General features: G+C 32.8%; 2 protein-coding genes across 2 annotated transcripts; both read left to right on the forward strand.

Annotated features, from left to right (window-relative positions):
* The first annotated feature begins 5,556 nt into the window (after positions 1 to 5,556).
* On the forward strand, positions 5,557 to 6,466 carry LOC128171124 (fucolectin-like). Its single transcript, XM_052836872.1, has 2 exons — positions 5,557 to 5,881; positions 6,264 to 6,466. Exons 1-2 carry the CDS (start codon positions 5,713 to 5,715, stop codon positions 6,464 to 6,466), a joined length of 372 nt encoding a protein of 123 aa, XP_052692832.1. The 5' UTR covers positions 5,557 to 5,712.
* A 4,072-nt stretch (positions 6,467 to 10,538) lies between these two features.
* On the forward strand, positions 10,539 to 14,764 carry LOC128171127 (uncharacterized). The gene is made up of 4 exons (XM_052836876.1): positions 10,539 to 10,844; positions 12,145 to 12,241; positions 13,760 to 13,999; positions 14,262 to 14,764. The coding sequence occupies exons 1-4, from the start codon at positions 10,545 to 10,547 to the stop codon at positions 14,474 to 14,476; spliced, it is 852 nt and encodes a 283-aa protein (XP_052692836.1). The 5' UTR covers positions 10,539 to 10,544; the 3' UTR covers positions 14,477 to 14,764.
* The last annotated feature ends 1,258 nt before the right edge of the window (positions 14,765 to 16,022 follow it).

Below are 16,022 nucleotides of genomic sequence, written 5' to 3' on the forward strand. Positions count from 1 at the left end.
TCTCTGGCCACCTGTAAATAAATTCCTTGAACCACCCCCCCCCCCCCCCCCCGGAAAATGTTTCAAGACAACAGTGTTGTATATAAAGATTGAGTCATAAGGCACAGGCATGCACCCGACATGAAATATTCTTATAATCAAAACGTACCCTTGACCATATTGTACAGTGAGGTAGGGGTTATTTTTTATATCATAAGAAAAATTTAAATCATGTTATATGTCTGTCTTATTATAGAGGGGCTTCTCCCAACTCAGCCTACCCCTCAGATAATTTTGCACAATAAGGTCTCATATATTTTTCTTTCCTTCCCTCAAAATTAAGAAACTACCAACTCCGCGCATGCAGTAACCTAAAATATGATGCACAACTGTTTTTGTTTACGTCTATAATTACAACAGAGGAAATGCGGGTTATTCATAGTAACCATACTGTCCCTTTTTATAAACAGAAACACTACGTTTTAATAATCATTTGCATAATGTACTGATGAAATCTATCGCAAAATAAATTCGGATTAGACGATACAATGACACCGCGCCTATTTCAGAAGAGTTACCGCTTATAGAGTTATCTCCCCTTTTGGGATCATTTGTGCGTTTGAAATGTGTATTGATTTGAGAGACAAAAACGCGCTATTTTTGCAACAAGTAGCCAGATTTCCTAGGAATTTGCATAATAAACGAATTTTACAACTGAATGAGCATTGATTTCTATGATGTATATATAATTTTGAATAAGTAGGCGTATTACTTACTCCAAACTTTGTTTGTCTTGCCCTTGTCTTTTTTGTCACAAATTAGCATTGACGTTTCTTGTCTAAAAGATGCCCACGTGACACTGAAAAGTCACGTGACAGTAAAATTTAGACATGGTCAAGTTAAAGTGACCCATATCTTTGCAAAATCAGTCAAAAAATAGTTTTAAAAAATATATCATGCAGAAAAAATAAAGCTTAAATAAACGACCTCCTTTTACTGCTGTTTGAAAGCAAATTGTTGCCTTAACTGTCCTGCGCTCTTATTAATACGCAACTTCTGTGAAAACAACTAATATCATTTAATTGTGCATGCAATTTATTACTGATATCGTCTCCTTAATTGCCTCAGACTTTCTTCGGAGAACGCTATACCGACTTCAGAAAATTAAGAATGTTAAATTTTCAGCGAGATCGAGAGTCACCATTGTTACATGTAAACAAACTGCACCACTTCTCTTTACGGGGCTGGTAATGATGCTTTAAAAGAGACGATATCAGTAGAAAATTGCATGGCGAATTTAATGGTACTAATTGTGTTCACAGAATCAATCCAATACTAGCGCACGTTTACGTTCGCATTAAGTATACAGTTTTTCAGTCAGTGGCACTGTAGTCCCCAGGTTGTCCATCCGATTTTTTTTCAGACCGGAAGCTTCAGACCTGCAGCTAGACACAGCCCCTCCCATCAACGCTTCAGTGACCTATTTTCGAAGATTTGCTAGTACTTTCAACATAAATATTTCACACAGAGACTTTCTCTGTTTGTGAATAAAATTAAGTTGGGGGAATAGCTTGGTAGGATGCCATTCGGCTTTCTACTGGTTGCTAATGGAAAAGAGAAACAATTCCGTAAAATTAAAATAAGTTCTTTATTCTTTAAACGTCGGATGAAAAGTAAATTAATACAAAAACATATTTCGAAACACCCGGTAGTAAAACACAGCAATGCGAGATCGTTTTTACGCTTATAATCTAAGGATCGATAATTCCGCATAAGTATGAAAATGCATAACGCTTATAAAATGCAAGAAAACTAGAAAACAAAATATAAACTGTTGTCGTTAAATAATTAAAGAGGAAATAACTTACAAATATTACTTAGCTGACGAATTTCTACCGATTCTTAAATTCACCTTCTCGCACTGAAGAGTTCACTACAGGTTTACAATAATTACGCGGCGAATTCAAACTTTATAAAAACAGCATTTAACAACATAGAAATTCAATAATAAAAATCACATTTAAACGAAATGAAGCAAAATTATTTATCATGGCATAATAAACAATGACGCGAAATATCTTTTATAGAAATGAAAACTAAAATTCTGAAATGACAAATTCATAGTACCGCCGAATAATAAGAAATATATAGTTAATCATTGTTCTTAAGTATTTTAAACAAAACAAACCAAAATTTATCTCAATTAGCAACAGAAAAAATATTATAAAATATTGTAATGTAAACCTAAATTACTGAAAATAGATAACATTTCATTTAAGCTTACCTAATGGAAAAGAGAAACAATTCCGTAAAATTAAAACAAGTTCTTTATTCCTTAAACGTCGGATGGAAAGTGAATTAAGTAAATTCACCAACCATCCGGCTTAATTTGGAATTGCTCTCATTGACCAATCAGGATACTTGATTTAAATGCTAGCGGGCTAATTTCACAGAATTTCTTCTATGAGCTGACACTGATTACTAAAGGCCAAAAAGGTGATAAAGTCAATTAGATGAATTTCGATGTACGTATGTTAACAAAGAGAAGATTAAGTAAAGCCGAAACGAGTACATAAGTTTTCTGACGTAATGAAAATAGAATAATCTTCGGGAGTCGCTAAAGTGTCGCTCTGATAACACAAAGAATTTATCTTCAAAGGTTTGCCTGAACGATGAATTTGTCAGTTTATTTAACAAATTAACTTATTGTCCGACAATCTCTCGTAACTAAATAATTTCCAGAAAAGTGTCAAATTGTTTAGATGCCATGGTTATACAATTAAAAAGTAAAACGCTACCAATAAATTTCCTCGATTAAGAAATAAAGTTTAACTTTTAACAGTGAGAAAAAAAAACAAAGCATTTAAAATAAGTAAAATTTAAATGATTTTGAAATAAAAATTGTAACTCTAAAATGCTAAAAATGGAAAAATTAACTTGTGTTGAGTTAACACTCAGAAATTATTTCTCGTTCGAGTCAATTCAAACTACCTAGCATTCGCAATTTCGTGTATGTCAACAACTTAATTGTGCAAGTATTCTGATCAGTATTTCCATTAAATGAAGTAATTAAGCTCTAAGAAAAATTAATGATGGATAAAAATTATTTTATAGTTTATTTCAGTGAAATTTTACATAAAAACAGTTAGATTAACTCCGAAATAATAACTTATTTGTATTGCACGATGTCGCTATTCTGCCTCAAGAAGACAGATAGCTCATCAATGACTTATTCCTGAATTCGGTAAAAAGCTACAATAAAACAAAATGATAATAAGTGCATGTCCATAATCAACTCAAATATGACACCAAATTACACATTTCCTCAATTTCCTTAAAGCTGAACACTGCTCGTAAATATGCACTTGCGCCGTATTTCTCCCTTACCACCGTTATCCCTACAACCCCTTTATAAGCTGCAGACCTCTTCGCAGTTTAAACTATTTCGCTGTAGAGGTCTCACATGTGTGGACATACATTTTGCCTCGCCTTGTTACTCGATCACAATAAAAATATAACGCTTTACGCACTTTTTTCATGCCAAGAGAATACTCTCACCAAATAAACTGGTAAAAATATAATAACAAACTGAATAAGCACATAAAATAAGAACTAAATGCATAAAATCCAAATACCACGAAAAGAATACTATACCTCAGCGACGAGTTTCAGTTGGAAATCCGGTCTAACGAAATCGAAGGGTTCATATACCAGGTACCTGTGTGGCGGTGACAATTTACGAGTGGTGTTTAGCTTAAAAAGACAATATTAGGGTTCTGAGCAATTCATGCATTCAGCACACATTATGTATAAAACTAGCATATACTGCAAAAATACATGTGTTTGACCTATTTATGACGCTACAGATGGACCGTAGATTAAAGTTTAAATCTTCATACACAATATCATGAATTATAACTATTAGATGCACGTTTACAATACTTGTTTCTGTTATATTAGGACAACAATCTTTTCTCTAATTATAAAGTTTATTCCCCTTTTCTTAGGAAAACGATGGAAAATATATAAAATAGGATGAACTTCAAATTGGTCAATAACCAAAAGGGTTTACGGAAAAGGGTCGCCAAGCAAAGTTCTGAAAATTTCACTATTTTTAACAAACACTTGGTTGGTGTAAAAAACAAGAAGGTTCTATTGCTACTTAACAAACCAATTTACACGGGAATGACTGTTTTAGACCTGTCAAAACTATTCATGTATCAATTTAATAATGGATAACTATGTCAAGAAACAGTATAGTGACAGGGGAACTTTGCTTGTTTTACAAGTTTCAAACGGAAGATTTGTATCAGGACATGGCTCGAAATAAAGAGTTATTTGATACATCCAACTTCCCAACGAACCATTTCATTTACAGCGAGACAAAACAGATACGAAGTTCAGAAGATGAAAGACAAAACCGGAGGTGTGTATTAATTTGAATCACGTGGAATATTGATTGTTTCTATATACTTTTAACGATTAAACTAATACTTTCGTCATAATAATGTATTCAGGATATCCGTAAAATATACAAAAATGAAAAAAAAAACAGTATTAAAAAATATTAATGTGTGAAATATATATTTCCATGCTTGCGGGGGATATCATGAAGTATACAAAAATAATGTAAACAACAGTTGTATTGATTAATTTCTAAAACAAATTGTTTTTCAGCCTCACTTATTTCTATGTTTTATGTATGATATTTAAAAGCATTTACTACTAAAAGCCTTTGTTCAACCACAGAAAATGTATAATGACTAGACTTTAATAGAAACGACACAATTTACTGTTTATTTATCGAATATTCCTTTTACCATTTAATGCTTACTCACAAATGACATTGAAGCTTAACAAATTAAAAGCGTCATTGTTTTGAGCTACAAGTAACAAAGAATGATAATACTAAAATATTAATTGTCCTTAACTTCTTTATAATACTAAAATATTAATTGTCCTTAACTTCTTTATACTCATGTTATTCTGCTTGCAATAAATCTCTATGACAACTGGTGTGATTTTAAAGCTTTTTTCAATATGTTTAAATTGTGTGTCATATAATTGTCGTACAAAAAAATTAAAAACGAATCAACAGAAATCATGCAAATTATTTTGACTACCACATACATTTTGCCTTAGTTTCAGTACTGCCAAATTAGTCTTAAAGAAAACGAATAAGGAAATTAGATGGAATGTTCTCTGTTTTTCTATAGGTATATTTTTGTATCAGCTTAAACCATGAACAATGCTAAATAACATCAATATCATTTAATTCATATTTTGTGCAGAACAGACTTTACTCATGACAAAAAACTTAATAATAATATAAAAGAATTCGACAACTCAGACCATGAGGAAACTACTTTCTTAATGTTTGCTGCGAAAGTCGGTTGGAGATTAATCGCATGATATTTCAGTATTAGCTGTTTATAATGGAAAGTAGCTAAATTTTCAATTAATAATAGTCGAATTAGTTTCGACACAAATAATAGAGACAGCATTTTATTATGAAATAAAGTTCTTGAAATTTCTAACAGAAACTCAATTTGGCATTGCAGACATTGAATGAAAGTACATTTTAATGAACAGTTATTTCAAGTAATTTTTCTTTGTTTTGGTATAAACGGTATTACTTTGCATTTTATTAACACTATCACCAAATATTGTTGACAGTTCTCTTGGCACTTGCATTGGGTAAACCTACCGAACAATCTTCAATGTTTCATACCTATGGAGCTGAGTTGGCAGCAGATGGTAACAGAGCTACATACCTTCTCCAAGAACAGTGTACAAGACACAGGGGGTGGCGACACCAATCCTTGGTGGAGGGTGGATCTACTGACTGTGTATACCATCACATCTGTCAGAATACTCAACAGAGGAATAGACGCAGGAGGAGGTAAGTGTCCAAACTGACGTTATCGGGTAGGTTTATAGGGAAACGTCATTGCTAAATAATAATATAAAGATGGACATGACACAGTTCGCCTTACTTTGCTGTAAATGCCAAAAACTTATATAAAATCGATGATATACGGGGAAAAAAACGTTTTATTTGCCATTCTGTTTTTTTTAAATTATTTTTGCAAGTATAATTTTATAGTATTTAAGTATTACTTGGCTGCAAATGTTTCTGTTGTGAAGTAATTAATTTTCTAAGAAATACAACATGCATTTGAGTAATATAATGAATAACCAACTTTTACTCTGAACATCAAAGTTCTTTAAATGTTTCTGTTAGTTTTTTTTATCTGTTTTTATTTTTTTTTTAAATGTATCAGACCGACTTCGGGAGGTAACCGTCACTGTAGGGCTGACCGAATTTGATGTGAACACTCCTTGTGGTTTCTTTGCTGGTCCCGGAACCGCGTCACAGCTGGTCGTCATCGATTGTACATTACCACGGAAAAGATTCGTAAAGGTCTCCAAGACAACTGAGGCCCTCACTCTATGTGAAGTTGACGTGTTTGGATTCTCCGTCTAATTAATATCATAGATAAATTCTTGTCTGAAACGATACCGTATAATGCTAAATCTTTGCGCGTTCCCACCCTTTCAGGTTTACTCCTTATATATATGTGAGAGATCTTACTGGTACTTCTTGGAGTTTCACATCAGACTATATGTGATATATATATATAACACTGCATGCATGGTTTTTATGAACTTTTATCTTGAGTTTCTCTCATTAAAAATACCTAATCGGAACGGATTGGGTTTTATCCTGTTTTATAACCGTGGAGTCAATAAAAAACAGCCTATTTTTACAGGTAGAAATAACTGTAGAAGCTACAATCCTCACACTGATGATATATTCCCAGCAATGCTAGATACTTTATTTGATCAGTAAGAAAACAGTTTTTTAAAATCAATACCTTGTAAACATACTTATATTCATATACTGAAATCATATAATCTGTCGACTATTTGATACTTACCACCAAAATGAATGAGATCTATAGTCTACATTACGATTAACAGCAACATCTATGTAAAGGAAACACGTAGTTTTAATTAATGTTTCAATATCAACGATACGATACATCCCCTGAGTACTATGGAATGAAATGCAGATTGTTATGTCAAAGTTAAGTATACCGTCGTATTGTATGAAGAACAGACAAATGTTTTTCTTTACATCGCTGAAGGAAGCCTTAACATACCTGCACGAGGGTGTATCACACAGGTAGTATACACATAAAGTCGGTTATGGCATGTGCGGTTTCAATAAATAAATGCATGTTTAAAATGTTACATTACACTTTGTATAATGATACAACAATTGATACAAGATTTTTTCCATTTTCCCCGACATTGTCCTTGGCTGCTTGGCAACGTTTTTACAGGGACACTTGGTGAAAATTAAAAGAAATTGTGATTTGAATGGCAGTTGCACTTACACTCTAATGTGTACTGCATTTGGTAAGCTACTACCAGTCGTTACTGAAAAAGTGACTTGATGATAACAGTTTGCGAGTCGATCATGACATATAAGTAACATGACATGATAATTCGCCGATAAATGTGAAGATCAAATATTGTCAACTATTTGATAGTTAGTTGATTTTGAACCAATAAAACTAAACACGAAAATATGATAAAATTTCACAACATAAGTTCGAAGTCGGGAGTGAACGGTTTTCTTCAATTTCTATTTTAATCAAAGTACTGAAAGCCAGGCTCTAATGGTGTGTCTTTATGCATTTTGTGTAGTAAAGACTGAAAATCTCTCTCTCTCTCTCTCTCTCTCTCTCTCTCTCTCAATGTCAGCAAAGCGTCAGTGCGTCAGAAAGCGACCAAATTTGATAAACACAAATTTTTAGTAGAAAAAAGTTTAACAGATGCTGCCTTGAATATTGCAACAATCGTTATATATTTAATAGAGTTAACGTCTTCAACGCACAGCAAAGTAGTTCATGGAAATTATTGCGCATTGTATGTGTCCAAAATGCATAGTCTTGTTTTTAAAACACGTTATTAATAAGAAAACTTAAAAAATAGACCATTCTCTCGAAATTAAAAAAAGGAAGAAAATGCCAACACTTTTGACAAAACGTGGCTCTTTGTGTAACTATTTGGTATAGCGGAAGCTTTTATTTTGACGCTGTTTGGTTTTTTGTTTACTTTTGAAGTTGAGCTATTTATAGTAACATTGGCGATTTGCCGGCCTACAGACAGGACTCTGATTTCAGCACAGCCCGGCTAAAAATCATGTTATAATATTTTTTTCATTGTTAAAAAAGAAATATTAATATTACTTGATTGACTTAATAGTACAAAAAACTTCAAATTTCTGCAATTTACATACATATGTTGCACTTATATCGGAAATAGGTATTAACACTTCCCCGACAAAAAAAATCTAAATATGCTTATGTAATAATTATTTCGCAAAAAAAATAAAAATAAAATTAGAAGCCTGTTCTTTCTTGTAAGTAATAATGGGGAATGCAAAAAACAAAATATAAAAATCTAGGTTTTGGTATCAACTATGGACTTTGGAAAAAACAAAATTTCAGTTACTTTTTTTAGCTCACCGAGACGAAGTCAAGGGGAGCTTATGCTATACCCTCTGCGTCAGCGGTGGCGTCGGCGTCGGCGTCTGGACCTTGTTAAAGTTTTTGTTGCAGGTCCTGTATATAAGCTATTACTTGTCCTATCTTCACCAAACTTGCATGGATGATGCATCTGGACCTACTTATGGACTTGAAAGACTTGGATGCTGTATCTGGGTCCTAAATTTCAGATGCTGGAGGAGGTTAAGGTTGTTAGACCAGGTTAAAGTTTTTGTTGCAGGTGCCCTTTGATAGCAATATCTTAGTTACTGCTGGTCCTTACTTCACCAAACTTGCATGGATGGTGTGTCTTATGATACTGATGCACAAAACAGGCTTGAGTGCTGAATCTGAGCTATATGTTTCGGATGCTGGAGGAGGTTAAGGTTTTTGGAGCAGGTTAAAGTTTTTGTTGCAGGTGCCCATTGATAGCAATATCTAAGTTACTACGGGTCCTAACTTCACCAAACTTGTATGGATGATGCATCTTATGATACGAATGCACCTGACAAGCTTGAAAGCTGAATCTGAGCCATAGGTTTCGGATGCTGGAAGAGGTTAAGGTTTTTAGAGTTGGTTAAAGTTTTTGTTGCAGGTGCCCTGTTATGATTATATCTTAGTTACTATTGGTCCTAACTTCACCAAACTTGTATGGATGATGCATCTTATGATACTAATGCACCTGACAAGCTTGAATGCTGAATCTGAGCCATAGGTTTCGGATGCTGGAAGAGGTAAAGGTTTTTAGAGCTGGTTAAAGTTTTTGTTGCAGGTGCCCTCTGATGATTATATCTTAGTTATTACTTGTCCTTACTTCACCAGACTTCCATGGATGGTGCGTCTTATAATACTGATGCACCTGACAGGCTTGAATGCTGAGTCTGAGCCATAGGTTTCGCGTGCTGGAGGAGGTTAAGGCTTAAAGAGCTGTTTAAATAAAGTTTTTGAAACAGGTGCCCTCTGATGATGATATCTTAGTTATTACTTGTCCTTACTTCACCAGACTTCCATGGATGGTGCGTCTTATGATACTGATGCACCTGACAGGCTTGAATGCTGAGTCTGAGCCATTGTATTATATTTTATGATATTGTAGTATGTGATTAAATACAAAAAGGTATAACACAATACAATGTCATATCATATGTTACAATATCATATCTCATTATTGTTTATTACGGTATTTAATTGTATTATATGATATATATTATAAATATGACATGATGCAATATTTAATTTTATATCATTGTATTGATTAACATATGAACATATGATTATCATAAAAAAATTTATCAGATGATATACGATATTTTGTCAAAACAGAATCCATGAATATCCAAGATCATGTGATGCTCCTTCTCGGTGAGCTTAGTAAGCTATGATTACCTATGTTTTTTACAAATTTTAAAAAATAAGTGTTGCAGTAGGTGACAGAACAATGCAGTGTTTGCTAGAATCTCGTACAGTGGGGTACAGTGCTGGTCAGTTGGTAGGTACACTGCTGTCCAGTAGAGTACATTGCCTCTGTACAGTAGATGTACAGTGAATTAACAGAAGGGAACAATGATTATACAGAAATGGCAACGATGTCTTATAATTATCGGAAATACCAACAGATTTTTAATTCAGAAGTTAAAAGAACAGCTATAAGTGAAATTGATTGTAAATGATGTAGAAATATCATAAAGAACAAAGTGACTTGAAAAAAATATCACATTCTGTTTACGACATAATCGTTCATTGAACTGCATTTTTTGTCGATTCCATTGTTCAAAGACAGCTTTTCTAGAGAATCTTTTAATATATATTATTAATTTCGTTTAAAGCTTTTCAAGGAGAGTTCTTTGATAGAAATTCATTCAATTTTAATTTATATTTTTGCTGCGAAAAAGATATACGTATTAGGCTGGTGGTATATAATACAAAGTGTAATTGTTTAAGCAAAACAAAAAACAAAACCTAAAAACAATCATTTAATTTTATACTTAAATCTGAAACAAGCACAGAATGGTTCACCTCCTGATTAGCAAATATTTGAATGAAGTGGCATTTACAGCAGTACTGCTTTGTGTTGTATCATTGTACGAGGGAGTGACACCTGCGGTTGTTCCCGGTGAGAGGTATCGTGGTCCCGTTGTCCGGGTGTTGGAGATCATTGGACAAAAGCAGTGTGTCCGGGAATGTAGACACAGACCCAAGCTGTGTCGGGGAGTCAACTACCGGAAACAGGAACTGTTGTGTGAACTCGTGTCGGCCATCGACAAAACTGAAACCAATCCCGACTATGTCAGAATTGAACTCAATGAGGTACTGTTTTATCTCTTCTGTTTTTGATTGGTAAATAATACGTAAGAAATGCTCATAATACGAAGTATCAATGGCAATTTATTAAAAGTCTTACATTTTTAATATTGCTTGTTTTATCAAACGTCTTTAGGAATTCAAGTTTGTTCGACAAACAGGACTCTCGTTTTTAAGGGGGAATAATAAAGAATTATAGTAAATTTACAAGATATACAAAAAATATCATTCGGGAGAATGATTTGGTCAAAAAAGCTTTAACGTTTGTGCAAGAACCCCCAGATAGTTAAAAGGCTAGTTTATTTAAATCATAGCGTTTTAGATACCCATTATTTTTTTTTTCTGCATCTTGTAAACAATGTAAGTAATAAGTAATTAGAACCGTAATGTATATATCACGGGGGAAAATATGATGTTTCTATATATCTGGCGACAAATGCTCTAGATGGTAAAAAACACTTTATTTGAACTTTAGGTCGGTGGGGTGAATTCTGGAAATCCAAAAAATACACCCGAACAATCCGAAGCCTAGTTCTTGACTGCTGATAATAATGAACAAATGATATAAATAAGAATAGTAATCAATAGTAATTAGCACTATAAGCATGAGAGACAGATGACACACAGTAAAACTTCAAATTGAGAGAGTCAACTATATCAAGTCCACATAGTTAAGATTTAATTTAAAACGATTCATCAATTACGCCTTACGTAAAAAAATGTTTTTGGATTAATGTTTGAAAGACAAAATGCGATGAAGATATATATACAGCAATTTGATAACTAATAAAGGAACGTAAATTTGAAGTTTTATACAAAATGTTTTGAGTTATAGTTCATTGAAATTTCACTCCATGATATATATATATATTGAATGAGAGATATAATTATCATAGATATAAATGAAGTTGAGAAACGCAATTTTGCGAAATTAAAATGAAAAAGGATTTCTCAGGGTTCAAATGCACTGATTAACCAAAATTCCAGGTACGCCTTGTTACAATACCAATTTGAGACCAACATGTACTGTATAATTCATTGCTCGCAAATTGAAGCCAGTAAATTGAGGAAAAAATAATTGAAAATTATTTCTTACTTATGAATATTAACTTAGTGTGTTTTATCAACAGCCCCATAAGATACATTGCAGGAACATCTTTTAAATAAAATATAAGCGATTGAAAATCGCAAAATTTGTAATTAGAAAAACAAAAACAAACCCAACAGATAGCCACATATTATGTGCATGTCTATGTTAACCAAAGTAAATAACATGTTTATATAATCAACCGTGACCGTCTTGTAGACTGTAAATGTACCAGAAATGAACCAGGAATGTCTGGCGTGCTCCTCAGACGATAAGTGTGTGACACTGTCCAGTAAGAAAGTCCATTGTGTTCGAGGTGGGTTAAATGTCGATTATTTTATACAGACAATGCAAATCTGTTCACTATAAAATGAAAATAATAAAACAGTGATCCCCATTTTTTTAAATTATCAATTTATTTGTTTCATTGATATGTCTTTTGCTGCAACACAAAGAATCGGCGCATGCATATATTTTATTTCAAGATCAATAAAAATAAATCTTCATTAAGTTAAAAGAACATGTATAAGTCTAGCCTATTACAACTAAAAAACAATAGTCACTTTAATACCATAACCTACAGAAATACTTGTTGAAAAGTGTTATACATGCATTAAATTAAGTTTCATAATGGAGTAGAAAAATTATTATATTGGTTATGACGACCACCTCCCTGCAAAAAATATTTTTAAAAAGACTTAAATTAAAGACCGTAATGAAGTGCATGACCTGATATTGAGAAGCTGCAAGACTGATAAAATAATTTCCCCATATTTGTAAACTTTCAATAAATTTTTATTTGTATATGCTTTCATTGATAAACTAAAACAAGGTGGCTATTTTACAACAACTTGCCATCTCCAATCCCCAGGGGAGAGACACTCTCCCTGCGGACATTAACTCTAAAGAATAATCTCTAAAAGCTATCACGTGTGAAAATTTAACCTTCATTTAAAGATTCACCATCTGGCATTTATACCGAAATCATTTTTAAATGTAGTTAACCAATTAATACTTTTCTTGTAACAAGTCTATTTGTTTATTTAGAAATTACAGTAAATTGTCGAATTTTCATCATAAAACTTCCTTATTCATTATATTCAATAATTAGGAACTAAATATGAACAAGCAAATGAAGACAACTCAATGATCTGGCTATAGTTATCTAACGATATAAAAAAAATTGGGTTTTTGTTCTATTTGCATCGTACTTAAAATTACAATGCATTTACTGCACAGTTGAATTTTGCCGAATGCTATAACAATTGTATTAAAAAACCGGAATGTTTGCCTTATGTTTAATGCTTTCAACATGAAACTCTAAAATAACAAGATAATATGTTCTTGTTGCCTTTATCACATAATCTTAGTGCTCAGTAATAAGCCATGTATACATGTACCTGAAATTATTCTTTCTAATGAACACACTTTAAAAATGATCAAAACATTTTTTTTCGTTGCATTATACAAACTCTAGGAGCTTCCGTTTTATAATATAACTGCATGTTAATTGGCATTCTTATAATATCTACAGAGAGAGAGAGAGAGAGAGAGAGAGAGAGAGAGAGAGAGAGAGAGATTGATGGTAGATTTTGGAAGAACGAAACAGATATAGAGCGAAAAGGAAAAGGGAGTTGAAATGGAAAGCGATATAATTTGTTATTCTGCTCCACATGATATTCAAAAATACACTTCAAAAGAATAAGGTCTTCATTGTTTAGTACTTTTAAGAAACGCGCATTAAAGCCGTTGATTTTTTTTATTAACGGTCAATGTATTGTATTTCCTTTAGATAATCAATTTATATCTGCATTTTTTGTAATATTGTTTACAGCTGTTTCCAACCTTGCGTTGCATAAGCCTGCAAATCAATCATCGACGCATGCATGGGCAGGAGTGGCCTACTCAGCCAATTTGGCAGTTGATGGCAACAACGGTACAGACTTTGTCGTAGACAAGTGTGCCAGCACAGAGGATGAAGACACGAATCCGTGGTGGAGGGTGGATCTGCAGGCCGTGTATTTCATCAGATCCGTCAGAATATTCAATAGAGGAATGGACGAGTGGGGACTAGGTAAGGGTAAACAGAAACACTGTACAACGAACTACCGGTATAGTCTTCAAGTAACGGCATTGTAAAACGACGTAAAATAGTGGAGTACAGCTTTGATTACATCCGTGAAAATAAAACGGGGAAAACCCTTTTATCTTTTACGTTTTTATTTTTAGCAAGGAGAAAAAAATACAAAATATATAAGAAAAAATGAAATCTATGCATGTTTTCGAATTATTAGTTAATAGTTTCACATTAATATATGTTGTTTTTTTTTACTTAGATGTGTCAGACCGTCTGCGGAATGTCACCATCACTGTAGGGCTGACAGAATCAGATGTCAACACTCCCTGTGGTTTCTTTGCTGGTCCCGGTACTTTGTCACAGCTGGTCGTAATCGACTGTCCGACATTACCACAGGGGAGATTTGTAAAGATCTTGATAATCACAGAGTATCTCACTCTTTGTGAAGTTGAAGTGCTTGGATACTCTGTCTAATTATTATTGCCGATATCTTTTATTTAATGATTCTTTTTCCGACCAAATAAATACTGTAGATTCCTAATTAATCATGACGATTTATATCGGCGTAAAATCACGAGAAACTCCCCTTGCAGATTTTAAAATATTGCTTTAATTTTATGGGAGTTGAGTACTATAAGAATTAGGATAAAAATTCAATATTCGCGATTTTATATTCCCGCGATTTGATTCAAAATGACGGGATTGTTGAATTAAGTACTCTCATAAAATAATGACTGTACAGTATGTGTATGTTGAGGTGAAGATTTCAATAGCCTAATGTTCAGTTTTTGTGACAAAACTATCTATTTAATGATTGCTTTAAGAGTTTTTACTATTAAACTGCAAGCAGTTGATGTACACATCTAAAGCGTTTGATAAACTATTAAATTTGATTAAACATTTAGTATTTAGATTTGAACAGTATGTGTTAAGTTTTATTCTGGTCTGTTTTCTTTTGGGTCAATAAAACACATCTGCAGTTATGTTGTTTTCCTTTTAAACTGCATGGTCTGTCGTTTGTCCATAACTTGATGAATCTATTTTCCACAGAATTTATAATAGAAAATTATAGACTTTCGCCTATTAACACTTGCTTGTCAATATGATTTTGATGAAGCTGCCCACACAAATTCAAAACAACACGTGTTAGTATACCCTTTCATATTTCATATGGTTGAAAATTTTTAAAAATGCCTTCTAGTTGATTTTGCATCTTATTATAACAATTACAATTTTAAAAAAAGACTATTTACTCTTCAGCTTTCAAGCTTACATGCACTTAATTGAATTAATAAAATAAATGAATTTCAAGTGATATATATGCACATGTTCTAGATCGCAGAAAACTGACATTTCGTCAATTTGCAAGTTCCGATCATAGATTTATGATCAGCAGCGAAAATTAAAATTCATTTCTAACTAGAGCAAAGCTCGTTGCAAAGCAACGAGTGGGTCTTCCGTTCATGTTGGAAGTAAAGCTGGATGTTCCTGTAAGAAGCAGAGCTCTTAAACCAATAACAAGAGAAACGATAATAAAAAGATGAAAAAAATCGAATTATTCCTGGTACGACTTAACAAAATCCGAATGATTTTAAGTACGAATTAACAAAAACCTTTCTGATTTCAAGAACGACTTAACAAAAAAAATCCGAATGTGTTCAAGTACGACTTAACAATATTTTTGGTACGAGTTAATTTTACTTTGAACATAACGCTATTTTCTTAACAAAGAACGTGGAATCAAAATTTCCGGAAAACTCAATTTTTAAATTCCAATATTATTGTAATGCATCGTCTGATTTTAAAACGGATTTCAGTTTAAAATTAAGCATAAAAAAGGCTTCTTTGTTGCTTTATGATTAATATCAAATTATTGGTGAGAAAAGAGTTATTATAAAAAGACTTAATAGCCCTTCTGGCACCTAATTTGAGGGGTCAGCCCCTTTTTCTTTATATCAAATAAAAGGTATCGTTAATTTAAACATCTTTTGTTCTACAAGTGTTCACAAATTGTAAAACG

The sequence above is a fragment of the Crassostrea angulata genome, chromosome 2 (genome assembly GCF_025612915.1).
Source record: "Crassostrea angulata isolate pt1a10 chromosome 2, ASM2561291v2, whole genome shotgun sequence".
Classification (NCBI taxonomy): Eukaryota; Metazoa; Mollusca; class Bivalvia; order Ostreida; family Ostreidae; genus Magallana; species Magallana angulata.

What these genes read in the sequence shown, in the direction of transcription:
- LOC128171124 (XM_052836872.1), top strand. Translation starts at nt 5,713, where the DNA reads ATGGAGCTGAGTTGGCAGCAGATGGTAACAGAGCTACATACCTTCTCC. An exon ending in AGGAATAGACGCAGGAGGAG is followed by an intron (nt 5,882 to 6,263) that starts GTAAGTGTCCAA and finishes TAAATGTATCAG; the next exon opens with ACCGACTTCGGGAGGTAACC.
- LOC128171127 (XM_052836876.1), top strand. Translation starts at nt 10,545, where the DNA reads ATGGTTCACCTCCTGATTAGCAAATATTTGAATGAAGTGGCATTTACA. An exon ending in TCAGAATTGAACTCAATGAG is followed by an intron (nt 10,845 to 12,144) that starts GTACTGTTTTAT and finishes ACCGTCTTGTAG; the next exon opens with ACTGTAAATGTACCAGAAAT. An exon ending in AATGGACGAGTGGGGACTAG is followed by an intron (nt 14,000 to 14,261) that starts GTAAGGGTAAAC and finishes TTTTTTACTTAG; the next exon opens with ATGTGTCAGACCGTCTGCGG.